The 16741-nt window shown below is 43.0% G+C and overlaps 1 protein-coding gene across 50 annotated transcripts in view; it reads right to left on the bottom strand.

The window, feature by feature from the left end:
* Nucleotides 1-16741, bottom strand: part of KIAA1217 — an 854498-nt gene that overhangs the window by 25934 nt on the left and 811823 nt on the right. For all 50 annotated transcript variants that reach the window (XM_063781488.1, XM_063781487.1, XM_063781489.1 and 47 more), the window contains 3 exons: nt 8507-8682; nt 1693-1823; nt 47-194 (listed from right to left, as the gene is read on the bottom strand). In XM_063781488.1, coding sequence (XP_063637558.1) covers nt 47-194; nt 1693-1823; nt 8507-8682 — 455 coding nt within the window. The remainder of the gene's footprint in view (nt 1-46; nt 195-1692; nt 1824-8506; nt 8683-16741) is intronic.

The following is a 16741-nucleotide window of genomic DNA, read 5'->3' as shown; positions in this document are numbered from 1 at the left end:
GGCACCCCTCCGCAGGCCACCCCCAGCACGATGAGGGCCCGGTCACCTCCGCAGCATGGTCAGGACGTCTGTCATGCTGCGCACACGCTTCAGGAGACTGTCCAGCTTGTGTGGCTCCTCCTTCAGAAACCGCACGGCCTCCACTTCTATGCGCAGGATGGCTCGCATCTTGTTTTGTAAGGTTGGAAATTCTCCTGCAGGCCCAAACCAGCAGGTGAATTGGAGGAGAAAAAGCCAGAACGACAACCCTCATCCCGCACTCCGATACTGGACAGAGAAGTGCAGAGTTCACAAGCCACAGGGCGGCTCACACATCTTCAGGTGGCAGTGGGTTAAGAGCACAGAGGAGCATTGGAGAAACTCACCTTGGGCAAGGGTAAAGCTCCTCTAGGCCTGTTTCCTGTCTGTGTATTTGGGATAAAGCCAATTGACCATTAGGGTTATTATTACTTTTTAATTTGACTGATTGACAGGGTCTCACTCTGTCATCCAGGCTGGAGTGCAGTGGCATGATCAGAGCTCACTGGAGCCTCAAACACCTGGGCTCAAGCGATCCTCCTGCCTCAGCCTCCTGGATAGCTGGGACTATTTAGGTGCTGCACACCACCATGCCCAGCTAATTAAAAATTTTTTTTTCTTTTTTTGAGATGGAGTCTCCCTATGTCACCCAGGCTGGAGTGCAGTGGCATGATCTTGGCTTACTGTAACCTCTGCCTCCTGGGTTCAAGTAATTCTCCTGCCTCAGCTGAGTAGCTGGGACTACAGGTTTGTGCCACCATGCCCAGCTAATTTTTGTAATTTTAGTACAGACAGGGTTTTACTCTGTTGGCTAGGCTGGTTTCGAACTCCTGACCTCAGGTGATCTGCCCGCCTCAGCCTCCCAAAGTGGCATGAGCCAGTACGCCTGGCCAGAAAAAAAAAAAAATTTTTTTTTTTTTTTAGAGATGGGGTTTTGTTATGTTTCCTAGGCTGGTCTTGAACTCCTGGCCTCAGGCAATTTTCCTGCCTTGGCCTCCCAAAGTGCTAGGATTGCAGGCATGAGCCACCATGCCTGGTTACAGGTTTTTAATTTAATTTTTTATTTTTTGGTTTTTATTTATTTTTTTTTTGGAGACAGGGTCTCACTCTGCCACCCAGGCTGCCAGGCTGGAGTGCAGTGGTGCAATGGTGGCTCACCATAGCCTTGACCTCACAGGCTCAAGAGATCCTACCACCTCAGCCTCCTAAGTAGCTGGTACCACAGGCATGCACCATCACGCCTGGCTAATTTTTGTGTGTATATATATATATATATATATATATATTTTTTTTTTTTTTTGGTAGAGATGTGGGTCTCTCTATATTGCCCAGGCTGGTCTTGAACTCCTGGGATCAAGTGATCCTCCCACCTTGTGTTTTTAACGGGTTTGGCACATGCATCCTGGTGCACTGTAAGAGCCTAGCAAATAGAAAGTGTCACTGGAATCATTTAGTGTGAAATCTTACAGCACCCACTCTAATACCAGCTCCAAGAAGAGGGGGATGTGCACCTACTTTGTGCTGTGGGGTATCCCAAGTGTCCAGAACAATGCCTGGCACATGTAGACGTTTAATAAATACTTGCATACATGAATGAATCCTCTATGTGGCAGATTTTTAAACACCTTAGGAAAGACAGCTCAGACTCCTCCCCCCACCCAGCAGAAAGTTTACCTTTCAGGGTAGCTACAGCCTCTCCCACTTGACGCAGGAGGAAAGCCCCGTCTTCCACGTCTTTCAGAGTAACCAATCGGCTGGCTGCCGTGGAGTCCTTCTTCAAGTCTTCAACAAAGTCTTCCAACTCGCTGCGGGAGCAAGGACACCAGCACATAGAGCTGAACACGAGGCCTCACAGAGGAAGAGGAGGGGCCGAGTGCCCGTCTCAGCCTCTGATTTTGTGTAGAGCCCCAGCTCCTCCCCCTGCCTTTCGTGTGGTGGTGGTGGAGGGGGGTCGCTCATCTTTAACAGTGGCTGGGAACATTTTGCAGTGGTGTGAGGCAGGTACAAGGAGGGTTTTCCAGGGAATGTTCCACATTGGCCAAAGGGACGATTGTGCCTGGCTAACAGAGGACCGAGTCTTTTTATTCAGTGGTGCTGATGCCAACAGAGGGACAGAGGGAGGGATAGGTGGGAGGGTGGGGTAGGAGAGAGAGGGAGAAAGAGAGAAAGAGAGAGAGAGGGAGACCGACCTGCGGTGCAGTAAAACAAGAAGCCCACATTGGTTAATATCAGGCTTTTCAACTTCAGCATTTGACATTTTGGGCTGTGTAATTCTTCGCTGTGGTGTGGGGAAACTGCATGGTACGATGTTTAGCAGCGCCCCTGGCCTTCATCTACTGGATGCCAGTAGAAACCTTGCCTACCCCAGCTTGTGACAAACCAGAATGTCTCCAGACCCAGACATTGTCCAATGTCCCTGGGGAAGGGGGAGCAAAATTGCCCCTAAATGAGAACCTCTGGTTTATACTGATTGTCTCATCAACAAGGATGAACTCTTCTCCAAGCTACCAAGAGAAGAAATGATTGCAGAAAATAAAAATGACGACAGACGTGGTGTCTGTGGATAGAGGGGAATGCTAGCTCCAAGAGACGGAGATGGGAGACGAGGTCTCACCCTTGAGAAAACAACCACCTCCTTGGGCACATTACTAACCCCATCCTAAACACCTATAAATCTACGGAGAAAAATCTCAAAGGAAACAGGGATAAAGAACTTTCAGAAATGCGGACCACTAGGGGGCAGTAAGTGAACAGCGATTCCACCTCCTGGAGCCCGGAGTGTGGAGCCAGCGTCCGAAAGAGAAAAAGGAATGCACAGTGTCATCTGCAAACTGATGGCCCTCGAAGGCCCTTTCCACTTAGGTGGGCAAGTGGATGGAGCTCTGGATCGCATGGCAGCTGCGGGAGGGGTTCAGGCAGGATGCCACATGTGTTCAACAGGATCCAAGGGAAAATAACAAATTCCTCCCCTGCAAGAAGTGGGATGGAGTTTTTGGTGATGTCTTTGATTCTGTTATGAAAAATAAACCAAAATTGCTTGTGGCCATTTCAGATGAAATGATGCTACTTCAGGACCAGAGGGAGAAAGCCTCATCTGCTCATTGTCCACGTCTGTGAACTATGGAAAGGGGCCCAGTGTTCTGTGAACACACCCACGGGAAACTTCCTACAGCTATTGGATTCTTGACACGAAGAGATTGTGCCACCTCACTGAAGGGCTCTAAATAAATATGGTAACTTCGTGTGGAAAAGTTCTTTTCTATTGCACAACCAAACAGAATGACTTCCCTGTATTGACTGGACACAGGGTCCAGTCCTGCAAAGCTTTGCTGGAAGAGCTAAGGACCAAATATTTTCCTGGTTCCGTGAACAACCAACATGTCTGTCAGTGCGTAATTAATACTTCAAGGAGCTGTCATCTGACTCAAAGTCAGTCTGCCTAGAATTCTGTTTTGATCTCTTCTATACAATATGCCTCTTGGATTTCACAACCTTGCATACGGAGACGCTTAAACTTCACAGCTTTATGGAATATACAGAAATGTATATTGATACAATTGTACACAACAATGTCACTTCTATGCAAACGTTTATGATACCTACTTTGGATAAAACATTAAAAATCAAATTTGTTCATTCAAAAATGTAAGAGAGACATGGGGCTAAAATGAATGCTGGAAATAAATTTTTGACATGGTAATCAATATGACTTTTAAAATATCAGCTTTGCTCCACAGAATGTCAGATATTCATAGATGTCACAGTTTACAGCATTCTATTTGTTTAAGTGGCTTTTCATCCTAGCTTTGTTAAAAAGAAGCATGCAGTTTGTTGGAATGTATTTCACTTGACTGTTATTAGAAGACCAATTATTATTTTCATGTAGAAATTATCTAGACCCAATTTCTTTTCATAGTTTTATTTTTTTATTTTTAGACAGTCTCTCTCTGTCACCCAGGCTGGAGTGCAGTGGCCTGATCTTAGCTTACTGCAACCTCCGTCTCCCGGGTTCAAGTGATTCTCTTGCCTCAGCCTGCTGAGTAGCTGGGATTACAGGTGCCCGCCACCATGCCCAGCTAATTTTTGTATTTTCAGTAGAGATAGGGATTCGCCATGTTGGCCAGACTGGTCTCTAACTCCTGACCTCAAGTGATCTACCCACCTTGGCCTCCCAAAGTGCTGGGATTATAGGTGTGAATCACTGTGCCCAGCCCATCTCTTCATAGTTTCAGACCCAAGTTTCTTCTCTCTGCCTTCTGAATGGCTCACCAGTAATTCAACCTAACATGCTCCACAAGGAGACTTATATTCTAGTGCTTGGAAGAAGAAGAAGGAGAAGAAGGAAAAGGAGAACGAGGAGGGAGAGGGGAAGGAAAGAGGGATATCACTGTTCTGATATTCCAGAGTTGAAATTTCTGGCTTTTAAAAAATAAGCTCTTTTTAAAAATCGACGCATAATAGATGTGAGTTTTGGGGTACATGTGATAATTTAGTACATATAATTTGTACAGATCAGATCAGTGTACTTGGGATATCCGTCACCTTAAATATTTGTCTTTTCTTCATGCTAGAAACATTCTAGTTCTTCTCTTCTAGCTATTTCCAGCTGTCTTTTATAACCTGCTGTCTTGCCATTCAGATCTAGCCATCCAATCAGTTAACCTACTTTATACCTTATGGAAGGAAAATTTACACTACCGTTATTAAAAAGATATATATGTATATAGATATTTTTAGTTTTTTTTTTTTTCAACAGGGTTTTGCTCTGTTACCTAGGCTGGGGTGCAGTGGTGTGATCGTGCAGCCTTGACCTGCCAGGCTTAAGCCATGCTCCTACCTCAGCCTCCTGAGTAGCTGGGACCACAGGTGTGTGCCGCCATGATCGGCTAGGGTTTATTTTTAATTTTAATTTTAATTTTGTAGACATTGGGTGTCCCTGTGTTCCTGCGTTGCCCAGGCTGGTCTTGAATTCCTGGGCTCAAGCGATCTTCCCACCTCAGCCTCCCAAAGTGCTGGGGTTACAGGCATGAGCCACTTCACCCAGCCAAAAGGATATATATTTCAAAAGGTGTTTTAAAGAAGAATTTTGAGAGCTAGTCTTAGATGGTGAATACCATAGGACGTTTTGCATTTGACTTCATTCTTACTTCTACTATGTGGTTCAGGCCTCACTGCCTTTTGCCTGACAGATACAGTAGCTTCCCATATGGTCTCCTAGTCACTGATCTATTTTCCTCTCAATCAGTCCTGCACATGATCACCAGAGGGACCTCTGTCCAATACAGCTCTAGCTTTGCTACTTCCTTGATCAAAAACAAAAACCAAACAAACCCAAACACTCAGTGTCTTCCTCATCTTTCTAGGCAGTAACTCTCAAATGTGAAAGTGCTTCAGAATCACCAGCTTTGTTTGTAAACTGCAGATTCCTAAGCTCCATCCACAGAAATTGTGAATCTGGGGTTGAACCCCGGAACTTTCAAGAAAAGCCAGAAATCCAGGTTTCTCTTACAGAATCTTCCAATCTCTGTAGGCACAGCCCAGACAGGCATCAAGCAGGTATGTGAGGCCTGAGTATGGTCTAAGATACAGGAAGTCAGTGTGCAAATGGGAATGACACTCCCCAAATATGGGATGTTATTAGTATCTTGCACCCAACTCTGCTGCCTAACTGGACTGCTCCCCAGTTCTCTAAAGACATCTTGAATTTTCCAGGCCAGAAACTTGTTGGTTTGCAGGGTTCTACTGCCTGGAAGTCCTTCCATCTCTAGCCTCTGCTGATGCAATCTCCCCATCTTCAAGGCCACCTCAGTTGAGTTTAACAAACCATTTCTTTCTTTCTTCTTTCTTGTTTTAGAGATTGGGTCTTGCTCTGATATCCATGCTGGAATGCAGCGGCGCAGTCATAGCTCACTGCAGCCTTGAACTCCTGGGCTCAAGCGATCCTCCTGCTTCAGCCTCCTGAGTAGCTGAGACTACAGAGGCATGCTACCACACCTGGCTAATTTTTTATTTTTAGTAGACACAGGGTCCTGCTATATTGCCCAGCCTGTTCTTGAATTCCTGGTCCCAAGTGATTCTCCCACCTCAGCCTCCCAAACTGCTGGGACTATAGGCGTGAACCATTGTGCCCAGCCTAACAAACCATTTCTGAAACTACTATGTGCAAGATACTGTTTGTGGCCTGTGGGTCATACAAAGAATGACTTCATTCAGGTTAAGTCTTCCTGATCCCTGGGTTAGTCTCTCTTTTGTGTGGGTACAACTGGTACCTGTAAATCCCCTGTTCGGGGCTATACTCCTATTTATCAGGTTGGCTTTGCTAGACTGAAGATCCTCAAGGGATCTTTGCCTATTTTACTCATCTGTGGCCTTCCCACAAATCCAACCAGATAAAGCCCTCTTATGATATGTTCGTTCCATTACCTTTTCTGTCTCATTCCTATGCTAGGCTGTAATCTCAGAGTATTACTGAGATTAAAGATGGCTTTTCTAGGCCAGAAGTGAGAATTATCTCAGCTAACCAATAAACACATTTTTTTTAAAAAAGAAATTTACTGGCCGGGCGTGGTGGCTCATGCCTGTAATCCCAACACTTTGGGAGACTGAGGCAGGTGGATCACCTGAGGTCAGGAGTTTGAGACCAGCCTGACCAATATGGTGAAACCCCGTCTTTACTAAAAATACAAAAATTAGCCGGGCGTCATGGTGTGCACCTGTAATCCCAGCTACTCGGGAGGCTGACATAGGAGAATAGGCTTGAACCCAGGAGTCGGAGGTTGCAGTGAGCCGAGATCATGCCACTGCACTCCAGCCTGGGCAACAGAGCAAGACTCCAACTCAAAAAAATTTTTTTTCATAATTTTATTGGAAAATTTATATAAATGTTTTTAAAAGGATATATATTTTTATTTTTATTTTTACTATTATTTTTTGAGACGGAGTTGTGCTCTGTTGCCCAGGCTGGAGTGCAGTGGTGCAATCTCGGCTCACCACAACCTTCCCCTCCCGGGTTCAAGCAATTCTCTTGCCTCAGCCTCCTGAGTAGCTGGGACTACAGGCACACACCACAATGGCCAGCTATTTTTTTTGTATTTTTAGTAGAGACGGGGTTTTGCCATGTTGGCCAGGCTGGTCTCGAACTCCTGACCTCAGGTGATCTGGCTGCCTCGGCCTCCCAAAGTGCTGGGATTACAGGTATGAGCCTCCATGCCCAGCCAGGATATGCATTTTAAAAGTTTTAAAGAAGAAACTGGAGACCTAGTTTTAGATAATTGGGCTGTCACAAAGACATTTCAGACAAATAACAGCCTTACCAACTCATGGTGGGTGATTAATTCTGTCTATAAATGTGTGAACTAAGTAGAATTTTGGAAGCTATTTTGAGATATGGATGAACAGCAGCCTAATTTAATTTATTAGGAAAAGAATAACTCAAATTGATGTTTTTTTCCCTCTAGACTGCTGAGAGGGACACTCTAATTTTAATCAAACACATTAGGTTGGCATCCAGGGCGACATGAGCCACAGCTCCAATAGGAGACAGGTGACTGAGCAGAGTGCTTTCCATCATGGAAACCTCTTCTCATTATGGCCATGAGAAGAGGTTGCAAACTGCTCCCTTACAATCCCCATTTGAAAGATTTAAGTTTTCCAAGAAACAAGAGAATTATCAACACTGGAGAAACCCCTCAAAATTACTATTCATTATACTAAAAGGTGAGATAGTTCTATGATAAATCTTCATTGCATACCAAAACATACAATTACTATAAAAGATGTGCCTGCCTGGTGATGGGGGAGTAATAAAATTCTGCTCATTTCAATAGTAGGACTTGATAGATGCTTTCAATAAGAACCTTAAATAACATTCATAAGAGCTAAGGAAGCATTTTTCATTCTGGATCAGATACATTTTACATTTAAATTCTTCTTTTGCAATTTTAACTACAGTTGAATAATAGGAAGATAATTTTAGAGCTGTGTTATTTTGGCCATTAGTTTTAATTTATTGAGATGAAATATAGGCTTCCTATTTGTCATTGGGTTTTGCCATTTACTCCTTTTAATTTTGTGTGTTGCTGAGCCCTGGAGGAGAGTATGAAGCTGCAACTCTCTCTCTTTTTTTTTTTTTTTTTTTAAGAGACAGGATCTCCCTGTGTTACCCAGGCTGGTCTCGAACTCCTGGACTCAAGCAATCCTCCCACCTCAGCCTCATGAGTAACTGGGACTACAGGTGTGAACTACCGTGCCCAGCATGCCGCAACTTTTAAAGAAATTCAGTCACCTGAGGACCACTGAATTTCCTGGGCCTCCATGGACAGGTGCTGAAGTGTCCACATATACCAGTATCAGCAGAACTCTAACTTTTACACAGTAGGTGCTCAATAAAGAGAGGGCAAGACCACCAACTGGGAAGGACCTCCTTCTTAGCAATGATAATTTTCCTTTGCAGGTGAAACAGCTCAACATGCAAGTGACTGGCACTCACCACAACTTCTTGACGATCTTCTCTTCCTCATGAAGATATTTTTGTCTCTCTTGCTCCACTAGGACGCGCTGTCGCTGCACGGGATCCTCCAGTCTCTTCATTGTTTCCATCACTTTGCCACTGATTTCCAGCTCGGCCTTCTTCATCATCGCCCTCAGCAGCTCCTGGTTCTGCAGCTGTGAACACAAAAAAAATCAACCTCAGTGGGCTCTGCCTGCCTGAAATGGAGGCGAGTGAATGCCTTGAAGTCTTCGGAGCACTTTGGGTAGACAGCCCTGAGGCTGAATCTTTACTTATTTCAATGAGAAAGGAAAGGGAGCAAAGACTGTATATAATGTGGCTTCTTCCACGAACATCTGAATTTTGGCAGCCAACTGGCAACCAGACTGCCTGCAAGACAAAGGATCCTTTTTCTACTCTGGTCAATGCATCACGGACAACAGGCGTAAACTCTCATTGATGTATCTTTAGAGGGAGCAGCACAGGGCACCTGCTTTGGAGCCAAGAAGACTTTGGGTCTAATCCCATACTCTCTCCCTAGCCCCCTGTGAGACTTTGGGCCCATTATTTAGACTTCCTTGGTCTTCACTTCCTTACCTCTAAGGATGGGGAATCCACTTTCCTTGGCCATTCTTGAGGGTTACATGAAATACCCCATGGTATAGAATGGGAACTCAACACGTGGTGATTTGGCTATGAAATATGTCAGTATCAGTTCAAAGAGGATCTGTGTCCTTTTCGTTCACATGGTTCCATGTACCAAGTACCATGAAATCACAGATGCTTAAAACATAGGACTTTAATGCTGGCAATGATAATGATTCTAGATGAGTCCAGGGCTTTTGGCAATTTATGAATTTCTCTAGATTGGAGGTAGGCTACCTGTATACAGAACTCACAATTTCCAAACAGTTCCCAGAACATTCTTGTTTCTCATCCCAGAGAATATAGGAGGTGGGAGCTTTATTCAGGCTTCGCAGGAGTCTGGTTGAACACTTGAGTTCCTGGAGCAGGACAATTTTCTAACAGCAGCTCCATCGAGTGAATTCACTCAATCAGCCTCCATCACAATAATGATATTATGCCTAGTATATTATCCCCAAAGTTCCACTGAAATATCATTTAACAAATTTCAATGGTTTCCTGTTTTCCGGTTTCATGGACTGGTTTATCATCTCATGGGGGTGATGATGTCTTTGTCAACTGTCCATTATCCATGTAAATTGAGGGGAAATGCAATCTGACCATGTCACCACCTGCTTAAAGCCACATCATGCCTTCTGTTTTCTCTGAATAAAGATAAAACATTTCAACACAGGCCACAAGCAGAACCACCATTAGGTCCCAACATCAGCACTGCATGGTGATGAACTGGCCTCTGGGGAAAGACTGCCTGGGTTCGATTTCCAGTTTTACCACTTAGTAGATGTGTGTCCATGGGCAAGCTATTCACCTCTGTGTCTATCCAAAAAAGGGGTAGTAATATCTCATAGCTCGTAGGTTGGTCATGGAGACTCGGTGAGACAATAAAATAAAGTGTCTGGCACCAATCTAAACCTGAACACGTACCAGCTATTGCTAACAGGAAGGGTGAACTAGTGGGTGGAGCCTGGCGTTTTGTCTGGGAGGGAACCACATAGAAATGTATCACTTTTGGTTACTTTCTCTACAGGACTCATGATCATGCTCTCATACCACTTTTGCTAATGTCTTTTTATTGTGGTCTTAAAAGCCAGTCAGTCACTATTTTGCTAAAAGGCATCATTTTTTTGCTTGTTTGTTTTTTTGAGATGGAGTTTCACTCTTGTTGCCCAGGCTGGCGTGCAATGGCACGATCTCAGTTCACTGCAACTCCTGGGTTCAAGTGATTCTTCTGCCTCAGCCTCCTGGGTTCAAGCGATTCTTCTGCCTCAGCCTCCCAAGTAGCTGGGATTACAGGTGCCCACCACACCACCACACCCGGCTAATTTTGTATTTTTAGTAGAGATGGGGTTTCTCCATGATGGTCAGGCAGGTCTCAAACTCCTGACCGCAAGTGATCTGCCCGCCGCAGCCTTCCAAAGTGCTGGGATTACAGGCATGAGCCACCGTGCCCAGCCAAAAAGCGCCATTTTTAGAGACAGTGTACAGAGAACAACATCCTCCTATGCTATCTCTGGCTGCAGCCCATTCTCCAGGCACTGGGCAATCTGGTCCCTTCCCTTGTGGCTAATCTCCCTCCCTGCATGCACCTGGCACTCTGCTCAAGCCATACATCATTTCAGTTGTTAATAGGGGCCAGGCTCCTCTTTTTTTTTTTTTTTTTTTTTTGAGACAGAGTCTCACTCTGTCGCCCAGGGTGGAGTGCAGTGGTGTGATCGCAGCTCACGGCAACCTCCGCCAGACTCCTATTTGCCAGGCCTTTGCACCTGCTATTCCCATCTCCCAGAATGCTCTTCCCTCCACCTGGTTAATTTCTGCCCTCCACAGAGTCTCTGGTACACTGTGTCTGGCATATTAGCAGAAAACTCAAAATACATCTGTTGAATGAATGAACTGAATGAATCAGTAACATTGATAAGAACAGGCAACAATGAAGAATCCAAAATTCTTCTCTAAATGGTTGAAACCTGCTGTGACCCATGGGCTTAGATATGTGTTGGGATCAGCTCTCCTGTGCCTTGTCTTGCTCTCACTGCGGGGATGTGGCAGGGCTACAGGTCAGCACTGTTCATATCGGTTGATTAACCACACACAGCAAAGCCACGTGCTATCAAGATGATTTGCTCAACTTCAGTCCCTGTGTCCAATCCCACAGAGCTCCTGCCTTTGAAGGGGGCGGGAATGAGTGATGACAGGGTTGTGAGGGGAAAATGAGTAGATAATTAAATGGGTCTAAGAGTGACCAATGCCTGGGTCCCAACTGAGAGATTCTCATTTTACTGGTCTGAGGTACTGTCTGGTTGTTGGGAATTTCTAAAACTCCTCAGATGATTCGATTTGCCACCAAGGATGATTTCATGGACTAAGAAAAGGGCTTTTGAATAGACAAATGATGTCACTGTGCCATGGGCTATGGGGCACAGCAGGGCACCTAACCCTCCTGCCCAAATTTTAAAACAAGCTTATGTAAATCTGGGGTCTGGTTAGATAGTGGATATTAACAATAGATATCATGCTAGAAATTATTGGTGGAATATTTAAAATTCTTAAAATTGAAAGGTGGGAAAAGTGAGGCCCTGAGAAGTCAAAGGACATGTTCAGGGTCTGCTCGGCAATTAGAGAGCACAGTTAGGATTAGAACCAGGTCTTCTGAATTCAACTCATCAATTTCCCCACCACCCCAAGTTGTTCTTCTATCAAGGCAGGGAGCATGCCATTTTGTTCACAGCTACAAGCAGTGTGTGGCACATGGTAGGTACCCAACATATACAGTTGACACTTGAACAACACAGGTTAGAACTGCATGCATGGGTCCACTTATATGTAGATTTCCTTCCTCTTCTGCCACCCCTGAGACAGCAAGACCAACCCCTTCTCTTCCTCAATCTATTCAATGAGAAGACGATGAGGATGAAGACCTTTATAATGATCCACTTCCACTTAATGAATATTATGATTTTCCCTTCCTTATGATTTTCTTAATAACATTTTCTTTTCTTCAACTTACTTTATTGTCAGAATACAGTATATATTTGACACAGCAGGCATGTGAAAAAAACAAATATAGTATATAATATGTACAACATACAAAATATGTGTTAATCAACTGTTTATATTATTGGTAAGGCTTCCACTCAACAGTAGGCTATTAGTAGTTAAGTTTGGGGGAGCCAAAAGTTATGGATTTCTTACTGCATGAGGGGTCAGCACCCCAACCCCCATGTTGTTCAAGGGGCAACTGTATTTGCTCTATGAATGAATCGCAATATAACGTTTCTGAGAAGGATAAGAAATATTGGAAAATACAACTGGGCATAATGTTTAAATGCAACTAGACTTACTCCACTAGAAGAGGAGGAGAGGGAGAGGCTCTGTTTCAATCCTAGGCTTTATTATCCTCCTGTCTAGAAAGCGGGGCCTTACAGGATCCTGCTGAGGGTACTAAAGAGGGAAGCTGTCATAGCTCACCGGCTGGCACGTGGGCAATGAGGAGTGAATCATGAATGAACAAGGTCTACATAGGTTCTCTGTCTGCTTTCCCAGTCCTCCTGCCCTCCCTGTCTGGTGTTCTTGCCACTGTCTCCAGGCTGCAGGACAGTTCCTGCTTATCTGAGCACAGTGTAAAAAAGTGCTAAAGATACGATGTGGATCACCATCTTTCTCTAAATGCTTCAAGTAAATTACTTTTTGGAAGCTCAAATTGTTAAGTTGGTTTTTGCTTAAGAGGTGATACCTACATTTCAATAGTTAAAATCAACTGTCTTGAGGCACAAAGTTTACAAACAATAAAACATATCCATCTTAAGTGCACCGTTCGATGAATTTTGACAAATGTATACACTGATGTAACCACTGCTGAAAGACAGCTAAATATTTTATCATCCTAAAAAATTCCTTTGAGACCTTTTACAATCAATCCCCAAGCCCCAGCCCAAAGAAACCACCAGTCTGCTTTCTGTCATTATAGATGAGTTCTTTGTGTTCTAGAACATTATAAAAATGGAATTATATAACATGTGCTCCTTTGTGTCCAGCTTATTTTGTTCAGAATATGTTTTTCTGAGATCCAGCCCTGTTGCTGAGTTTTTCAGTGATTCATTCTTTTATTGCTAAGTGGCATTTCATTGTACAAATGGATATAACAAAATTTTAATATTTGTGTACATTGACTTGATTCTTGTGATCTTGCTCAAGTCACTTATTTCTAGTAGCATGTTTTGTAGATTCCATTTAATGTTACACATATACAATCATGTCATTTGTGAGTAAAGCCAATTAGACATTTTACATTTCGATTTGTGTGCCTCTATTTCTTTCTCTAGCCATACTGAACTTGCTACAATCTTCAGTACAGTGTTAAACAGATGTCAGAGTAGGTTTCTTGGCCTTGCTCCTGATTTTATGGGGAATGTGTTTAGTGTTTCACCATTAACTATGTTTTCTGTAGGTCATTCACAAACATTGTTTATCAAGGTAAGGAAGCTTCCTTCTACTTCTAGAGCGCTGTTTTTATCATTGATGCTAAATTTTGTTACATGCTTTTTCTGCATTTATTGAAATACGATTTTTCTGTTAATAAGGTCAAATACACTGATTTTTTTCGTATTAAAACAATCTTGCATTCCTGGAATAAAACCCCAGGATAATGTATTATCCTTTTTATATATTGCTGGATTCAGTTACTAATGTTTTGTTAAGGATTTGTTACATATATTTTCATGAGGGATATTGGTTTGTGGTTTTCTTCCCTTATAATATCTTTGTCTGGTTTTGCTCTTAGGGTAATGCAGGCTTCATAAAATGAGTTAGGAAGTATTCTCTGTTTTCTGAAAGACTTTTCTTCCTTTCAATACTTTAAAGACGTCATTCCACTGTGTCCTGACTTGCCTTTTGTTTCTGATGAGAAGTTGGCATTAATTCTTAATTATGATTCCTGTATGTAATGGGTTTTCTCTCCACCCCCAGCTGCTTTGAAGATTTTTCCATTTATCTCTGGTTTTTAGCAATTTGACTACCATGTGCTTTGGTGCAATTTCCATTGTGCTTACCATTCTAGGGGTTCACTGAGCTTTTTTGGTCTGTGGATTTACAGCTTTCATCAAATTTGGAAAAAATTCAGTCATTACCTTTTTGAATATTTTTCTCTTTCCACTTCATCTTTTATTAATATCATCTCACTGGTCACTACATTTTAATTCATTTTCTTTAGTCTTTTCTCTCTCTATACTTCAGTTTGAACAGTTTCCATTGCTGTTTTTAGGGTGACTGACATTTTGGGCAGTGATTAATCTTCTGTTAAGCACATTTGGATATTGTTTTTCAGCTCTTGAAAGCTCCACTTGGATATTTTTTATATCTTCCATTTCTTTCCTCATTATGTTCATGTCTTCCTTTTAATCCTTGAGAATAATTATAATAGCTGTTTTGAAGTCCTTGCTGCTGATTTCATTATCCCTGCCATGTCTGGTTGGTTTCTCTTGACAAATTTTTCTTAATGTTATAGGTCACATTTGTCAGCATCATCACATGTCTAGTAATTTTTGAGTGGATATTGGGCATGGAGCTCTGAATTTTGTTGTTTCCTTTACAGATTTTGGACTTTCTCTGGCAGACAGTCCAGTTACTTGTGGATCAGCTTTGTCCTTTAAAGGCTTATTTTTAAGCAGTTAGGTTAAATCTAGGGTAGTCTTTCCTCTGGGGCTAGTTTAGTCCTAAAACTGAGGCACAGTCCTTCTCCGATCTCTACAAAATGCCCAGGTGCTCAACAAGGCCTCTTCGCTTTTTGCTTTTCAAAACGTGAACATCTCCCAGGCCTGTGTGAACTTCGGGAACTTTTTGGCTTACAGCCCCCGACTTAGTTTCTGCCTGGCTTAGCGGTTGCTTTCACACTGTACATGCTTGGCTTAATATTTAATAACAGACCCATTTATTGATGTACTTCTTTCTCTGCAGAGCTTTCTTGTGTTTGGTTCTCCAGTCCACCAGTTCTAGCTGTTTCAGTTCTCTCTAAACTTTGGTCTTATCTCCTCAACTCACTGTCAGTGCCATGCTTGGGTTTTTCCTTCCTGCACCAAGATCTGAAAAGTGCCTCCAGACAGAAAGCTGGGTCAACTGTAGGTTTTTTTCCCCCCGTTCTCCTAAGGATTACGGTCCTGTGTTGTCTAATTTCTGAAAACATTTGTTTCATACATTTGCTTATTTTTAAGTTTTCTAGTTGCCCACAGTGGGAGGGCAAGTAGAGTTGCAGTTATTCCTCATAGCTAGAAAGATAATTTATTGAAAATGCTTTGCCATTTTTATAAGCACTCTTGTAAAATAAGAGACAGAAATAATGCTCTTGTCCATTAAAATTTTAATTGGACCAAATAAGTTATCCAAATCACTTCATGGAGAAACTAGCAAATGCCTAAACCTAATTCCACCCACCTGAAAATGGACCTATATCTCACATACTCAATTTTGATTTCTTAGGTAAAATCTAAGACTATCGGTCTTGCCAACAATGGATAATGTAATTGGACTGATTTTGCTGTCTAGCAGTGACATGGAACAGTGGTTATACCACAAATCAGAAAGATTCAGAAGGAAAGCCAGACCTCAGAACGACTCCTGATCCCACCTGGATCCGTTCCTGCAGGCTTCAGGGAACAAGACAAGGGATGCCTGGTCACAGCTATATAACCCATGTTATTGGGGTGCTGTCTCCCCATCTTAGAAAGCTTCTTGTTGTCTGAAGATCTGACTAGAGCTTGGTACATTGTAAGCAGCCTAGTCGTCAAGCCCTGTACTAGTTCCGTTTATTATTTCTGCTTGGCAGGGGACACGGGTCTGTTGCACATGGGAAACTCCAATATGCTGTTCTCAGGGATCCGCATTCCCGTGACCATTGTTATGCATGTCAGAAGATAAATGAGACCCTGGCACATTTCCACGAGGCGCTATCTTATAAAAAGACACGTTAAGGAAATTGTATTGAATTTTATCATTTCAAATACAAGGGCTCTATGCACTACTATGTTTATGTTTTATGTTGATATTTTACCTCCTCCTTCTCTTGGGAAGGGACAGTAAATTCTCAGGAGTCCTACAAATGTAATGAACAACCCAATTTTTTATTTATCAGGAAGCAGAATAAAGAGATTGGGTCCAAGGACCCAATCAGGAAGCAGAATAAAGAGATTGGGTCCAAGGACCCAATCAGGAAGCAGAATAAAGAGATTGGGTCCAAGGACCCAATCAGGAAGCAGAATAAAGAGATTGGGGATGAAAGAAGTAGGAGGTCGCCATCCTCTCTTTATGCCAAGTCTATCTGGCCTCCACAGAACCTGTACCATCTCTTCCAGAAGCTTCTCTCTCTCTCCTCAGCCACCCACAAGGAGGGGAAGAAGTGCAGTCACTTCTGTAGATATGGGATGACTTTGGTAAAATCCAAGTACTGTGGCATTTTGGGAAAAAGATGTTCATTATTTAGAAAAAGTGGGCTTTTTTTCAAAATGATATCAGGAAAGGTAACAGGCAAACATAATCATCATTGGAGGAGAACATCTGTTAGGTACAAAACCTTGACAAAACCCTTTCCCATTGTTGCTAGCT

The sequence above is a fragment of the Pan troglodytes genome, chromosome 8 (assembly GCF_028858775.2).
Source record: "Pan troglodytes isolate AG18354 chromosome 8, NHGRI_mPanTro3-v2.0_pri, whole genome shotgun sequence".
NCBI classification, from domain to species: Eukaryota; Metazoa; Chordata; class Mammalia; order Primates; family Hominidae; genus Pan; species Pan troglodytes.
This window is presented reverse-complemented; position numbering and strand designations above follow the sequence as displayed.